Genomic DNA, 14,485 nt, shown 5'->3' on the forward strand with positions numbered 1-14,485 from the left:
TTATTGGATGGAACACAGGGTCCCCAATGGAGGAGCTAGAGAAAGTACCCAAGGACCTGAAGGGGGCTGCAACCCTGTAGGTGGAACAACAATATAAACTAACTATTACCCACTGAGCTCGTGTCTCTAGCTGGATATGTAGCAGAAGATAGCCTAATCGGCCATCATTAGGAAGAGAGGCCCCTTGGTCTTGCAAACTTTTTATGACCCAGCACAGGGGAAGGCTAGGGCCAAGTAGTGGGAGTGGGTGGGTAGGGGAGCAGGGGCGGGGCGGGGGAGTATAGGGAACTTTCGGGATAGCATTTGAAATGTAAATAAAGAAAATAATAATAATAAATAATAATAATAAAAATGAAAAAAAATCTGTACTCTCCCAAGTTGGAAAATCTAAAAGAATGGATAATTATCCCGATAGGTACTACTTATCAAACTTAAATCAAGATTTGATAGAATTTAAACAGCACTGTAACACCTACAAAAATAGAAGCAGCTATTGAATGCCCCCTGCAAAAAACAAGCCCAAATTCAGATGGTATTAGCACAGAATTCTACCAGAATTTCAAAGAACAGTTAATGCCAATACTCCTCAAATTATTGCACAATATTGAAACATAAGGAACACTGCCCAATTCATTTTTATGAGGCCCCAACCTGATAACCAAACCTCATCAAGACCCAACAAAAAAGGGAATTATAAACTAATTTCCCTTATAAACACAGATAAAAAATTCTCAGGGGTAGTTCAACATATATAAATCTACAAATATCCACCATATATATAAGCTAAAGACAAAACTGCATGAGCATCTTATTCATTACAGAAAAGGACTTTGAAGAAATTGAATACTGCTTCATGATCGAAATCCTGGAGAAATTCTGGATATAATGATGTATGTCAATATAATGAAAGCAGTTAACAGCAATCACATAGCCAACATAAATTTAAATGGAGAGAAATTAAAAGCAATTCCACTAAAATCTGGACCATAAATAAATAAATAAATAAATAAATAAATAAATAATTGCCCATTGTCTCCACACCTCCTCAGTATAGTACTTGAAGTCTTAGTTAGAGCAGTAAGAAAACTGAAGATCAAGGAGATATAATTTGGAAAAGAAATCAAAGTCTCAGAAAATTGTGAATCTATCTACATCAAGACCCAGTTATATCACTCCTGGGCATACCCTCAAAGCTCCATCCTACTACAAGGACACTTAACTATGATCACAGTACTTTTATTCATCATAACCAGAAACTAGAAACAACCTAAATGTCCCTCAACTGAAGAATACATAAAGAAAATGGGTTATAGTTCCACAGTGCAGCATTACTCAGTTATTAAAGAAATAACACCATGACATTTGTAGGCAAATGGATGGAACCAGAAAACAATCATCCTGCGTGAGGGAAGCAAGACACAGACAGACAAGCCTTGTATATAGTCACTTATAAATGTACATTTGCTTAAAGAAAAGGCTAACCGGGTTCCAATCCACAGTCCCAGAGAAGCTAAGTAGCAACAAGAACTCAACTGGGGGAAACATGAATCTGCGTACATGACATGCTGGGGTAGAGGTGCTGCACAATTGAGAGAGTGCCCAACCAATGACTAGCCCAGCTTGAGACCCATGCCACCAGTGGGAGCTCACACCTAACATTGCCTGAGAGGCCAGGACCAGGACCAGAGGCTGGAAAAGCCAGAGACCTAGAATATAACCAAACATGAATGACAAAAATAAAAATAAGCTATATGGAATGATTCTTTTTTGTTGTTGGTTTTTTTTTTTAAAGATTCATTCATTTATTATAGACAGTGCTCTGCGTGTATGGGTGCCTGCATCAGATTATGTTATAGATGGTTATGAGTCACATGGTATATTCTATTCCATGTGGTTGCTGAGAATTGAACTCAGGACCTTTGGAAGAACATGCACTGTTCTTCACCTCTGGGCCCCATGAAATGATTATTAACCTTTTCCCAGTCCCATGGAATGATTCTTAATGATGTTCTGCTATACTCATAGATTGATGTTTAACCCATTGTCATCGGAGAGGCTTCATCCAGAAACTGATGGAAACAGATGCAAAGACCTGCATCCAAACATTAGGTGTAAATCAGGAATCCTGCTAAAGAGGGATCTAAGCATCTAAGCAGAGCTGTTTATGGAACTGCAGGATGATGTGTGTGTGGAAAGTATTTACTTCACATCTGCTAGCAATTCAATAGCTTCACAAAGCATACAGGATAAGGGCCTCTATATAACTTTCAGAATCTCATCAGGTCTAAATATATTGAATAATATCCACTCCTTGAAAACACAAGCAAGCATATTCTATACTATGATGATTACTTTTCTTATTAATTTCTATATTTTCAATATATTGAAATTTATTTCTACTACTACTACTACCACCATTATTATGCATTTACTTCTGTGCCTGAGAAATTGAACTTTTCCAAAACCCACTTTTTCTCCATGGTACTGAACTGCTAGATGGAGCCACAGTCACACACAGAATCTGGCATGCTACCCTGTGGAGCACAGGCATCCTAAGCATCAAACACACAAACAAACAAAAAAGTCAATGAGTCTGGTTACAAAGGAGCTTGTGAACTGCCTCCAAATTATTGGTCCATTAGTTCAATCAGAATAGGAAAAAAGAATTTATCTTAGAAACACATAGTTTTGCTTTAATTCATTTAATATATGCTAAGAATTTGTTATGTTATACTGTATACTGCATATGGACATCTCTGCAAAAGAAATACTCAAATATTGTTTCCTGAAATGTAAAATAGAGGACAACAAGGAAATGGCCATACCCTCTGAGGACACTTTTAAGTGAACCTGTTTGGTAATTGGAATTGCACAAGAGGTCTCATGCATGGAGATAAATGTTCTGCCACTGATCTATACCCTTCAGGGCCTTTTTATCAATTGATATTTTGAGACAGGTCTTGCTAAGTTGCCCAGATTGGTCTTCAGATCCCTATGTAGCACAGTTTGCCCTTGAACATGTGATCCTCTTGCCTTGGCTCCATAAGTAGCTGGGGCTACAGACTCGTGCAGTGGGCCCAACTTTGATCACAGGCTAGTGTAATGTTTTATAATAAAACTTAGTGTCCTTCTCGGGTCATTCCTTCTTTTGAAATTAAGTGATTATTTAACATTCCTATCCACATGAATTGTCATTTTATAGCATTTATAATGGCAAAGATCTTTATGGTCAGTAAAAAAATTCTCACAATAATGAACATATTTTTGAAACACAATGCCTTGCATAACTCTTTTGTTTTGGCAAACTTCTGTGCACAGCATAGCATACTTACTCATCAATCTGACAGACGCACATCTCTACCTCCTTCAGTGCAGTCTGGAGCTTGCCCAGGAGTTTGTGATAGATATCTTGAGTTTCTAAGTCTTCTTCTTTCAGCAAATACCGGAGGCCATGCCCATCCTTGTGTCCCAGCGACAGGCCCGAAGGGGCTGCCATGGTTGTGATTGTGTGCTGAATATACACCATGGGGCTCAGTTTCCCTGAGGAGTTGAAATCATTCCATCATTTCACTTCTGCTTATGGAGTCCAGCACATTTTAGAAGCCCAAGGTCATGTATAATAAAATGCCAATTCAATGTTAAACTTAATTCAGAAATTAAAACTTGTGAGGCATTGTTATTAAAGCCTATAAATATAGTTAATTGTCCTATTGCAAAGATTCACAGCAGCCTCCTGCACCCTCCTCCTGCACCTCCTGTACTCTTCTCAAAGCTATAGAATCATTTCAGGTTGCTAAGAACTTTTCACAGCAAGAGAAGCCACCTACATAAGAAAAGCAAAAGCAATTGCCCTTCTTCAAGGGAAATACTGAAAGTGTCAACTGGTTTTATATATGTATATGAAATAACCTAAGCAAGTATAGCCCCAAATCCTTTCCTTATGAAAACATTGGTTTCCTTGCACACTGGGAATCTACGAACTTTTATGCAGGCATAGCTAGCTATACATTTTTTAAATTCATATTCATGACTTGACAAAATACCTGGCTCCGCAGATTTATTTTCTTTATCATGAGAATTATGTTTTCTGCTATCTAGCTGCACACCGAAGGCACTCCCCAGGGAAGTTGATGTTTTTGGATAAGAAACTTCCATCACATTGACATGGCAGTTGGTTGGGCAGAAATCACTGCTGTGCAGTGGGGAGATCTTAGGTTTGGCCTGCTTAAAAGTGGGCCAGGCTCTGTTCTTCAGCACCCGGGAGAACTGCAAGTTAAAGAAGTGGGAACCAGTTAAACTCACAGCAATGACTCAGACATCTCACATGTATGCTTCCTAACAAAATCAAAGGAAACGTAAGGCACATCTACACAACCAAGGAAAGAATAGATTGTAATGTTAGAATTTGTTTCAAAACCCAAATATCCAAATAAAGCAAAGTCAATAGGCAGCAACTGTATATGGCTCAGCTGACACTGGAAGGGTGAGTATCTAGATGTTAGAATGAGCCGCATTGACATATAACTTCACAGAACTTGGACCCATGGGTCCCAGCAGCTGAGAGAGCGTAAAAGAAGACTTGCTAGAAGGCACCCTGGAACAGGAAACAGAGTTTTAAAACTAGGCAAGTCAGTAAAACAGTATAGCTAGCTGTAGGTGGTCAAGGGTAGAATATGGGATTATCCCAGCACCACCAGAAAGTCATGCAAAGCAGGAGTCAGTGCAGACCCAGCAGCAAGCTGCAGAGGGGTTGGCCCGGAGTGGCAGGATGTCCGGGCTTCCCATACTTTCTGCCAGATGACTGAGCTTTATAGGTGGGTTGTATATTCTGCTTTCACACCATTAACGATAAATTGCCACTCAAATTATCTGTGACTTCCAAGTATGGCTACCCTAAACTTGCAGAAAGTTTCCAATGGATTCCATATGTTCCTTCTGTCGTCTATGAGGTCAACATTCTGCTTCCACTGCATATGCTTCCCCTTACTTCAAAACACTCTCTCCCCTTGCTCCCAAACTCCTTCTGATGTGAACATAGTTCTGCTCATACATTACCCACTCACTCTAGGCTTTCTATGAGATTTTTGGTTATGTCTAGATTTTTCTTATTCATTGTCAGACATTTTCTCTTCAGCAGTTTTGGGATGTAGAAAGTCATCAGGAAACTTCTTTGAATTCTAGGCCAGCCTCCATTTCCCTGGTTACAAATTATAGGGCACCTATAGCCTTCCTCATAATTAGGAATAACTCTCTCGCTCGCGCTCAGGCAGTCGAGATGAAGAACACGTTGGCATGTTGTTCTGGGGAAAGATCTAAATCTGTGTCTCTGTCTTCCATGACACACCCTCTGTCTCAATACAACACCCTTGCTCATGTGACAACACCCTTGCTCATGTGACAACACCCTTGCTCATGTGACAACACCCTTGCTCATGTGACAACGCAGCAGGCAGGCCCTTGTCAGATGTTGATCAGACGTCCATGTAGCATAGTGAGCTGAATAGCAACTCCTTCTCATTGGTACGTCTCCATGGTACACTACTACAGCATCAGAACTTGGATTGAAGCAGATAACCTCAGGAGGAAGGCACAGACAAGAGTTTCTCTTCATCCCAGGTACTACACAGCTGGATACAAAAGTGTATATCCAGACATTAGCCCTCTGGACTCCACAGTAACAACTTTCAGAAAAAAAAAAAAAGAGTCTTAAAAGAAGGAAGGTTAGGATTATGAACCAACTGTGGTGCATCTGTAAGAATATACTCTGTGCCATGTGTTAACAAACTCCAACCTGCCTAACATTGTAGCAATATTAAATAAAACACCACATTTACCAGGAATGGAGGATTAAAGCTCTTTTTTCCCAAGAGAAATTTGGTAATTTTCAATAAAGAGATGTTCTGATCTGGGTGATCTGTGAAGGAGAGAAATTAGGCCTACTGTGGAACAGCAAAGTCTAAAGTCATAGTTACCTTTACCTATTTACTGATAAATTAGAATCTGAGTCTGCAGGGGCTTGCTTCCAGGATATGGCAGGGTAGTGAAAATCAACGATGTTTAAATCTCCTATATAAAGTGGCATAGCACTTAGATATGGTTTTGTATTTTAACCTTTGCATTTACTCATGTGCATGTGAGTGTGTGTGTGTGTGTGTGTGTGTGTGTTTGTATGCATTCAGAAGTCAGAGGACAGTTTGCAGGATTCAGTACTTTCCTTCTACCATGTGGGTTCCAGGGATCAAAAGAAGCTAAAAGGCTTAACAGGCACCATTTTTTTCTTACAGAACAATATCAGTCCTTATGCAATGTTAAAATCATCCTTACATCGCTTCTATAATATCTAGAACAATATAAATGCTATAGAAGAATGTGTTGTAAATCATTTTTAAATTTATGATATTTTATTTTATTTTTCAAAATGCTTTTGATCTGCAGTTGGTTGATACTGGATGTGGAAAGATGGTGTAAGCCTGAGACAGAGGAGACACAGGACAGGGAACATTGTGAGGGATGGGATGGGGACTTTGTTAAAAACACATAGGCTGGAGCAATGGCTCAGTGGCTAAGAGCACTGACTGCTCTCCTGAAGGTCATGAGTTTAAATCCCAGCAACCACATGATGGCTCACAACTATCTGCAATGAGATCTAATGCCCTCTTCTGGGGTGTCTGAAGAATGCTATAGCAAGTGAGCAGGCCAGAGTGAGAAGAAAAGGAAGGTCTGAAGAATGTCTGAAGTGTACTTACATATAATAAATAAATAAATCTTAAACAGAAAGAAAGAAAGAAGGAAAGAAAGAAAGAAAGAAAGAAAGAAAGAAAGAAAGAAAGAAAGAAAGAAAGAAAGAAAGAAAGAAAGAAAGAAAGAAAGAAAATGGAGACATGTAAGGGTTGAGATGTTTGTTAGCCTCATGTGGAGTAGCCGGTAGACCAGAAAACTGAGATCACCTAGGAGGCAGAATGAAAGAACACCAAGTGCTGAGCCCTGGAGACAGCCAATGGAAAGGGCAGAGGAAAAGGAGAAACAAGCTCTAAGTTGCACAGATCTGCTTAAAAAGGGTGGTGGGGGGGAGGAGGTTCAAGGTCAGCTGTTGAACAGTAAGTAGTAAGGAGAATAGATCCAGGGGCTTAGACTAAAATCTAGCCATTTCTTTGACAGGGCAGGAATCTAAGCCCAGTTAGAGTGCTGGGAATAGCACCCTGAGGGATCTGACTAGCTCCTTCCAGGAAGGCGATGAAAGAACCAAAAGCAGTGGCACAGGGCAAGGGAAGGCATGTTGTTACAGCAGGTGACAACAAAGCAATACTTGTGAACTGACAGGAACAAACAGTTCTTCAGGTATTTTATGTTCTGGAAGCTAATCCGTGTTTAGGTTCAATACAGTCATTTAACTAATCCAAAAGTAAATTATTACTAGGCAGGTGTCTCCCATTTCAATTAAGTGTAAACTGCTTTGCCACAGAGTTAGGAAGAAGAATTTATAGGAGATTGTCCTCTTAGAGAAGGAGGGTGTAGAAATTTACATATAATTTCACCAAATCCATGTGTCAGTTTGAGGATTACTTACATGTAGCACATGAAGTAGAAGAAAAATTCAAAGTAAGCTTTCCAATTCTTGTGATATGTTTAGGCAAACAAGAAGTACCTCTAGGAAGCTTATGAAAAACTGCTGACACTCACAACATGGCTCATTATTTCAACCAGGACAGTGACTGTAGTTACTAGGAAGGGATCTCAGCACAGAGTAAGAAAAGTGTGTCCTTAAAGCGAGGCATAGCTTTCTACCTGAACCAATCGCAATTCTGCTACACAGAGAATAAATTCCTGCTCAGGATTCATTCAGTTGTCCAGGATGCTCCAGTCTTATCTCATACACGGGCCCGTGGGAAACCTCACAATCTCAGGCTATAACAACTATTACAATTGATTGGTTCTTAAGTTTTAAAACCTGAAATGTTTAGAATCAGAACCAAGAAAAGCCAGCCTAAGATCTTTAGCTTCCATTGATACATTTCATTATTATTACCTAAAAGTTTTTAAGTTTAAATATATTTTGACCATGTTTTCCCTCCCTAAGTCCATCCATATCATCTCCCCTTCAGTATTTGCCTAACTTTAAGTCCTTTTTCAAAAATCAAAACCCCAATATAACAATAAAGGCCCATCTAAAACAAGAGAACAAAATAAAACACCCAAAACAACAAAATAAAACATGCAAACAACAACAAAATCCACCAAAGTGTAATCAAATTAAAAACACCCACGGAGAAAAACTGTGGAGAACGTAGGCTGGTGGATGCCTCCTGAATATGAGGTCGGCTATGAAGTAGTTGATATGTCTAGTGACATTCCATTGGAGCAAACGTGCTTTCCCTCTCCCTTCGGCTGTTAGCCTTTACCCTTGTAGCTGGGTCTTCATTCATTCTTTTTTTGTCTGTTTGTTTGGTTTATCAAGACAGGGTTTCTCTGTGTAGACCTGGCTGTCCTGGAACTCACTCTGTAGACCAGGCTGGCCTAGAACTCAGAAATCTGCCTGCCTCTGCCACCCAAGTGCTGGGATTAAAGGCGTGCGCCACCACTGCCCAGCTCATTCTTTTCAAATATAACAAAATGAAATACAATAAGATAAACCAAAATATTATATCAAAGTTGGACAAGCTAAATCTACAGAAGGAAAAGAGCTCCAGAGAGGGCACATAATCAGAGATGCGCTGCTTTGCACACTCAAGGAGCCCGGAAAAACATGAAACTAGAAGCCACAGCAGTACGTGCAGAAGACCTGGTGTAGACCCGTGTCCTGCACATCCATTTCAGTCTCAGTGAGCTCATATGAGCTTTGCTCAGTTGATTTAGAGAAATGTGTTCCTCCTCCTCCTTTTAAGGGGGTCCCTGAGCTCCGGGGGGAGGGATTTAAATGAGAGAGTCCATTTAGGGCTGAATGTTCACTGTTCTTCTGTGTCTCCTATCCGCTTCTCTCTCCTCTCTCTCTCTCTCTCTCTCTCTCTCTCTCTCTCTCTCTCTCTCTGTAATAGTGTAATATCTGGCTGTTGGTCTCTGCATTTTTTCCCATCTACTTCAGGACGGAGTCTCTCCGATGATAGCTAACAAACACTGATCCATGAGTTCTAAGGATACTTTTTATTTCACAAGAAGCACGTTGAAGCTTTCACTTGGAAGAAAAAAAAAACTGTTGCTAATAATAGTTTCAAAATAAGTATGTGGAAAGTAAGACTCTGCGCACAAAGTCTGTGGTTTCTGTTACTATGAACTTGATAGACACACTGAACTCATCTGCTATAAACTACTAGAATTATCAACCTCCCATTCAAAATGGAGGGGTTGTAGACATTTTGGGGCTAACCTTGCATCTTCCTATAATGAAAAAGCCAATTCTTTTAAGTTTGCTATAGCCAATTGAGATGACAATGAGCACAGCTTACACAGTACTCAGGCCTTACCAGACCAGATGTTTCTTGATTAACAATAAATGTAATTGAGAGACAATTCAGTTATTTCCCCAGCTATATGACCTGAGGCAAGAGTTAGCTCCTAGATGTAAAAGTGGGACAAGACTTGGCATGCATAGAGCTTTGACACTCAGGCAGTGACACATACCACTATACAGTCTATAATTGAATGAGAAACTTTTTATCATCTGTGATCTCTGCCTATTAAGCTGGCCATATCTACCTTAAGATGTCACAGTACCTCAGTTGCTTCTATATAAAGGCAATATACTTTAAACACACCAATGTGATGTACCGATAATCTTCACCATCTTGGCATGATAAGCTTCTGAGCCCCCTGCACTCACACCGCTTACCTCAGTATATATCTATTATTATATTGTAGAAAATGAGAAATGACAGAACCTCAGTCCTCCATAACCAAGTCATTATATGCATGCATGTTGCTGCCCACACATAGTCAGGGTTGATCTCTCCATCTTTCATCTCCTGAGCTTTCACCCATTCTAGGTCACTACCAACTTACATCTATGCACGGAGAAAAGACTAGCAGCATTTCCATTCGGGCTCTTACCCAAGAACACCTTATATCACTGCCTTATTTTAAGCCAAACACTCACAAGAAAAATGTGATTTCATTCCTTTCTGATGACTACAAACTAAAATCCTAATCCATGCAATAGTATATCTTCCCCATCAATTAGTCCAGTTTCATTTTGTACTTGAATGACATTTCTCCTCCCTGTCACTCTGAGATGCCTTTGTACTGTGTCAGCTGTTGTCGGAACAGGGTCTCACTGCGTACCTGGCTAGCCTAGAATCCACTGTATAGATTAGATTAACTTCAAACTTAGAGATTGTTCTGCATGTACCTCCTGAGTGCTGTCTTTGTTAGGGTTTCTATTGCTGCAATGAAACACCGTAACCAAAAAGCAAGTTGGGATGAAAAGGGTTTAGCTTATACTTCCAGATCATAGCCCATCATTAGAGGAAGTCAGGACAGGGACTCAAGCAGGACTGTAATCTGGAGCTAATGCAGAGGGCATGGATGGGTACTGCTAACTGGCTTACTTCACATGGTGTGCTTGGCCCGTTTTCTTATAGCATCCAGGACCACCCACCACTGTCTGTGTCCTTTCCTGTTGGTCACTAATTGAGAAAATACCTTATGGAGGCATTTCCTAAACTGGGCTCCTCCCTCTCTAATGACTCTAACTTATGTCAAGTTGACACACAAAACCAGCCAGTACACACATTCTGCTTTTCATGTCTTCGTAGTATAAGAGCTACAACTGTTGACTATTCAAACCAATGATTTGTTTTTTATAAAATCATATTGTTCTTATAATCTGAACCATACTGCTTAATATATAAACTGCCTAAGATAACCTGGCATCAAAGGTAGGTAAGTAAATAAGAGCAACTATTAGAAAAGAATAAAAAGATAGCAAGCTTCAAACCCCAGTGCCCTTACCAGCTGTGCACCACTGAGCAAGTTCCCTGACAACTCAGAACTTCAATGACTTTATCAATGAAGCAGGGAATGATATCTCACTGCACCAATTAGTAAGATTTTATATATAGTGAGCTGGAGAGGTTGGTGCAGCTATTAAGAGGCCTTGCTGCTCTCCTAGAAGATGGAAGTTCAGATTCTTGCACTCATCAGTAGCTCACAACACCCTGTAATTCACTTTGGGACCCTAATAACCTCTTCTGGCCTTTGCAGTTACTTACTCGCATACATATACAAATGTAAAATAATTCTGTAAACTGTTTCACACATTGCCTGATGCCTCTAATAGATAGACAAAAACGGTTGTGTGCCACAGAGCTCTAGACAGCACTTCAGACAAGCCAGATGTGTGTAGCTAGGGTGTTCTGGCCCCTTGGTGGGTCTCCTAGCTGGTGAAAATGACATGGCTATGCTCACTTTATCTATCTTGGTCTTTCTTTTTAATTAGGTGCTAAGTGTGAGAGGACAGGAATCATTAAGTAGCTGTTTCTTGTGCCTCTATTGACAACATGTAGGACCATGCCAGTATTTCCCGTTCCTTCCTGGCCTATCTTAGAAAAAAATGCTTTCATTCCATTATGGAACATAGAGCCTATGCACTGAAATTATCTGTTACAAAAAAAATCCATTCTTTGTCACTAATTCTTTGCAGAGGCCTATCTATGAGTACTACCTGTGAAACTTCTTGGTGTTGCCTCTACAAAACCTGGTGTGACAATTGCTCAAAATGAACAGAACGGTGACCTTGGGTACCCAGCCTTAATTGGTAAATATACAATGTAACTTCTACATCGCTGAGTCAAGGAACATCCAAGAAAAGAGGGAGGAAAGACTCTAAGAGCTAAAGGAACAGGAAATCTACTGCTAGATAGTGTGTTCTAGACATGACAGGGATAGTTACACTCAACAATATGGTTGCTTAAACAATGTGCATGGGAGAACTTTCACAGAGTTATGACCATTAATGGGTGCTATAGGCAATTAATGGTTGCAGACAGAGAAACAATTATCTCCAAGAACAAGCTTCATGATAGATTATCCAACCCAGAAACATCAGCCATAATCATATGTACATACAAGCATGGTCAAATGGGCTCAGTAGTACACACACACACATACACACACACACACACACACACACACACACACACACACACAGTGGGGGCAGGGATTATAAATTTGAGATGGAGGAGGGGAAACATGGGGGAGTGAGGGATGGGTATGCTGTAAACACACTATTCAAATATGAATTCTGCAAAATTGAAAAAAACTGGTAGAAAAGATCTCCTTTAGAAAATGAGTCTAAGAAAGTCTATTGTTCTAGACTGTTTGATGCCATCTTGACACAAGCTAAAGTCATCTGAGAGGAAGGAACCTCAGTTGAGAAACTACTAACATAAGATTAGATTATATGTGCCACTCTGTAGGGCATTTTATTTAATTAGTGATTGATGGGGAAGTGTGCAGACCATTGTGAGTGTTGTCATCCCTGATCTGGTGGCCCTGGGTTCTATAAGAAAGAAGTTTGAGCAACCATGGGGAGCAAGCTAGCAAGCTGCACCCCTCTATGGTCTCTGCTTTGAGTCCTGCAACCAGATTCCTGCCCTATTTGAGTTCCAATAGTTTCCTGACTGCCTTCCATGATGAACAGTCAAATAAACCTTTTCCTCCCCAAGTTGTTTCTGGTCATGGTGTTTCATCACAGTAATAATAACCTTAAATAGGACAGTCATGCGTACATGGCCATCACGGGGAATTTGATAATATAGGAGATTACTTCCCTTTTCGGGTAGGCTATCATGAGGCAGAAGGGCAGACACAGCACTCAGTTTTAATAACTATATAAAATCTGGGACTCTATTTTCATAGGTCACTTTTGTTTGTTTACTTTTCCCTCATTTGTTTGTTAGTTTTTATTGGAAAAAGACCGTTTATACAATATATTCTAATTACAGTATCTTTTCCCAACTCCTCCTAGATACCCCCTACCAATCCAAATTCACACCCTGTCTTTCTTTCTTTCTTTCTTTCTTTCTTTCTTTCTTTCTTTCTTTCTTTCTTTCTTTCTTTCTTTCTTTCTCTCTCTCTCTCTCTCTCTCTCNTTTCTTTCTTTCTTTCTTTCTTTCTTTCTTTCTTTCTTTCTCTCTCTCTCTCTCTCTCTCTCTCTCTCTCTCTCTCTCTCTCTTTGACATTAGGATACAAATAAGCATCTAAAAAAGTAAAAGAAAATAATAAAAAAGAAAATAAGATAAAATCAAACAAACCAGAATAACATGAAATATGTAAACTATCATGAGAAAAAGAGTCAAAGAAACAACAAACACATACAGGTACAGGACACACACACATGAATATGCACAGAAATCCCATAAAATCACAACACTGGAAACCATAGTATATGTGAAAAAGATCTTGAAGGAAACAAAACAACAAACAAACAAACAAACAAAACCCTACTTAGCCTCACGCACTTTCTTATAGCAACAAATAATTGACCAAGAAAATGATATAAATGTTATTTCAAGACATAAATCCATAACACATATTAAAGAAGATATTGGAGTCTGATTAGGATGATACTTAAAAGCAATAACTTCAGTAACAAGTTCGTGTAAATTCAGACCATTTACCCTCCCATAGCTGGATATTCTGTGGCACACATGTTCGATTCTCTCATTGCACATGCTGGTGAATTTACTCTGAAGATCAGTGGTGATCACTTCATTCAAAGAAGTAAGGCTGGTGCAGTTTTGGACAAAATGTTCATCACTTTTTGCTAGGGCTTCTAGAATCTGTAGTGATAAATACACACAAAAGAAGAGAAAGGGGACTTCAAACACGATCACATATAATTTTCATAAGCTAGCATTGCAGTTGCCCAAGTTTAGTTCCATGAGTCTATAAACTGACTTCTCTGTTTGCAATCTCAGATTTCACCATCTTTGGATGATTAAAGCCTGCTCAGGGAGCCAAGGAGACTTCAAAGACTTCCTGTTGGATCAATCAGCTCACTCTGATGTAGGTACACATCTCCTGAACATCGCCTCAAACACTCACTATGACTACTTTCCCCCTCAATTGATCAACAGCAATAATAATAACAACAACAAAGAGAAAGCATTGATATCCTTCTTACTTAGGCCGCAGCAAACACTGCCATCAAACTGCCTGATGAAAGGCTGAATAATGAAAGTGATCACAATGCTTCCCATAGGCATTATACACTTATTTTTGCTTGCAGATCTTTCACCTATGTATTACAGCTTGTGGTTTGGTTTGAATGAACTTTCTGTGTGTGAGAATGCGTGTTCCATGTGCTCCTGCTGCTTTGTCTTCACCTTTATTCACTTTGTTTTGACTATTTTGTCTTTTCCTGGTATTATTATTTTTATTATTAATGCCTATTTGCACTCTATTAAGAGAGAGAGGGAGAAAGAAAGAGAGAGAGAAAAAAAAGGAAGGAAGGAAGGAAGGAAGGAAGGAAGGAAGGAAGGAAGGAAGGAAG

General features: G+C 39.6%; 1 protein-coding gene across 1 annotated transcript in view; it reads right to left on the reverse strand.

Annotated features, from left to right (window-relative positions):
• Prex2 (phosphatidylinositol-3,4,5-trisphosphate dependent Rac exchange factor 2) overlaps window positions 1-14,485 on the reverse strand; it is a 300,320-nt gene that overhangs the window by 115,519 nt on the left and 170,316 nt on the right. The window contains exons 23-25 of the mRNA XM_021221903.2: window positions 13,611-13,772; window positions 4,044-4,266; window positions 3,333-3,540 (exon numbers count right to left, since the gene is read on the reverse strand). Of these exons, the coding sequence (XP_021077562.1) occupies window positions 3,333-3,540; window positions 4,044-4,266; window positions 13,611-13,772 (593 nt within the window). The remainder of the gene's footprint in view (window positions 1-3,332; window positions 3,541-4,043; window positions 4,267-13,610; window positions 13,773-14,485) is intronic.

The sequence above is a fragment of the Mus pahari genome, chromosome 22 (assembly GCF_900095145.1).
Source record: "Mus pahari chromosome 22, PAHARI_EIJ_v1.1, whole genome shotgun sequence".
NCBI classification, from domain to species: Eukaryota; Metazoa; Chordata; class Mammalia; order Rodentia; family Muridae; genus Mus; species Mus pahari.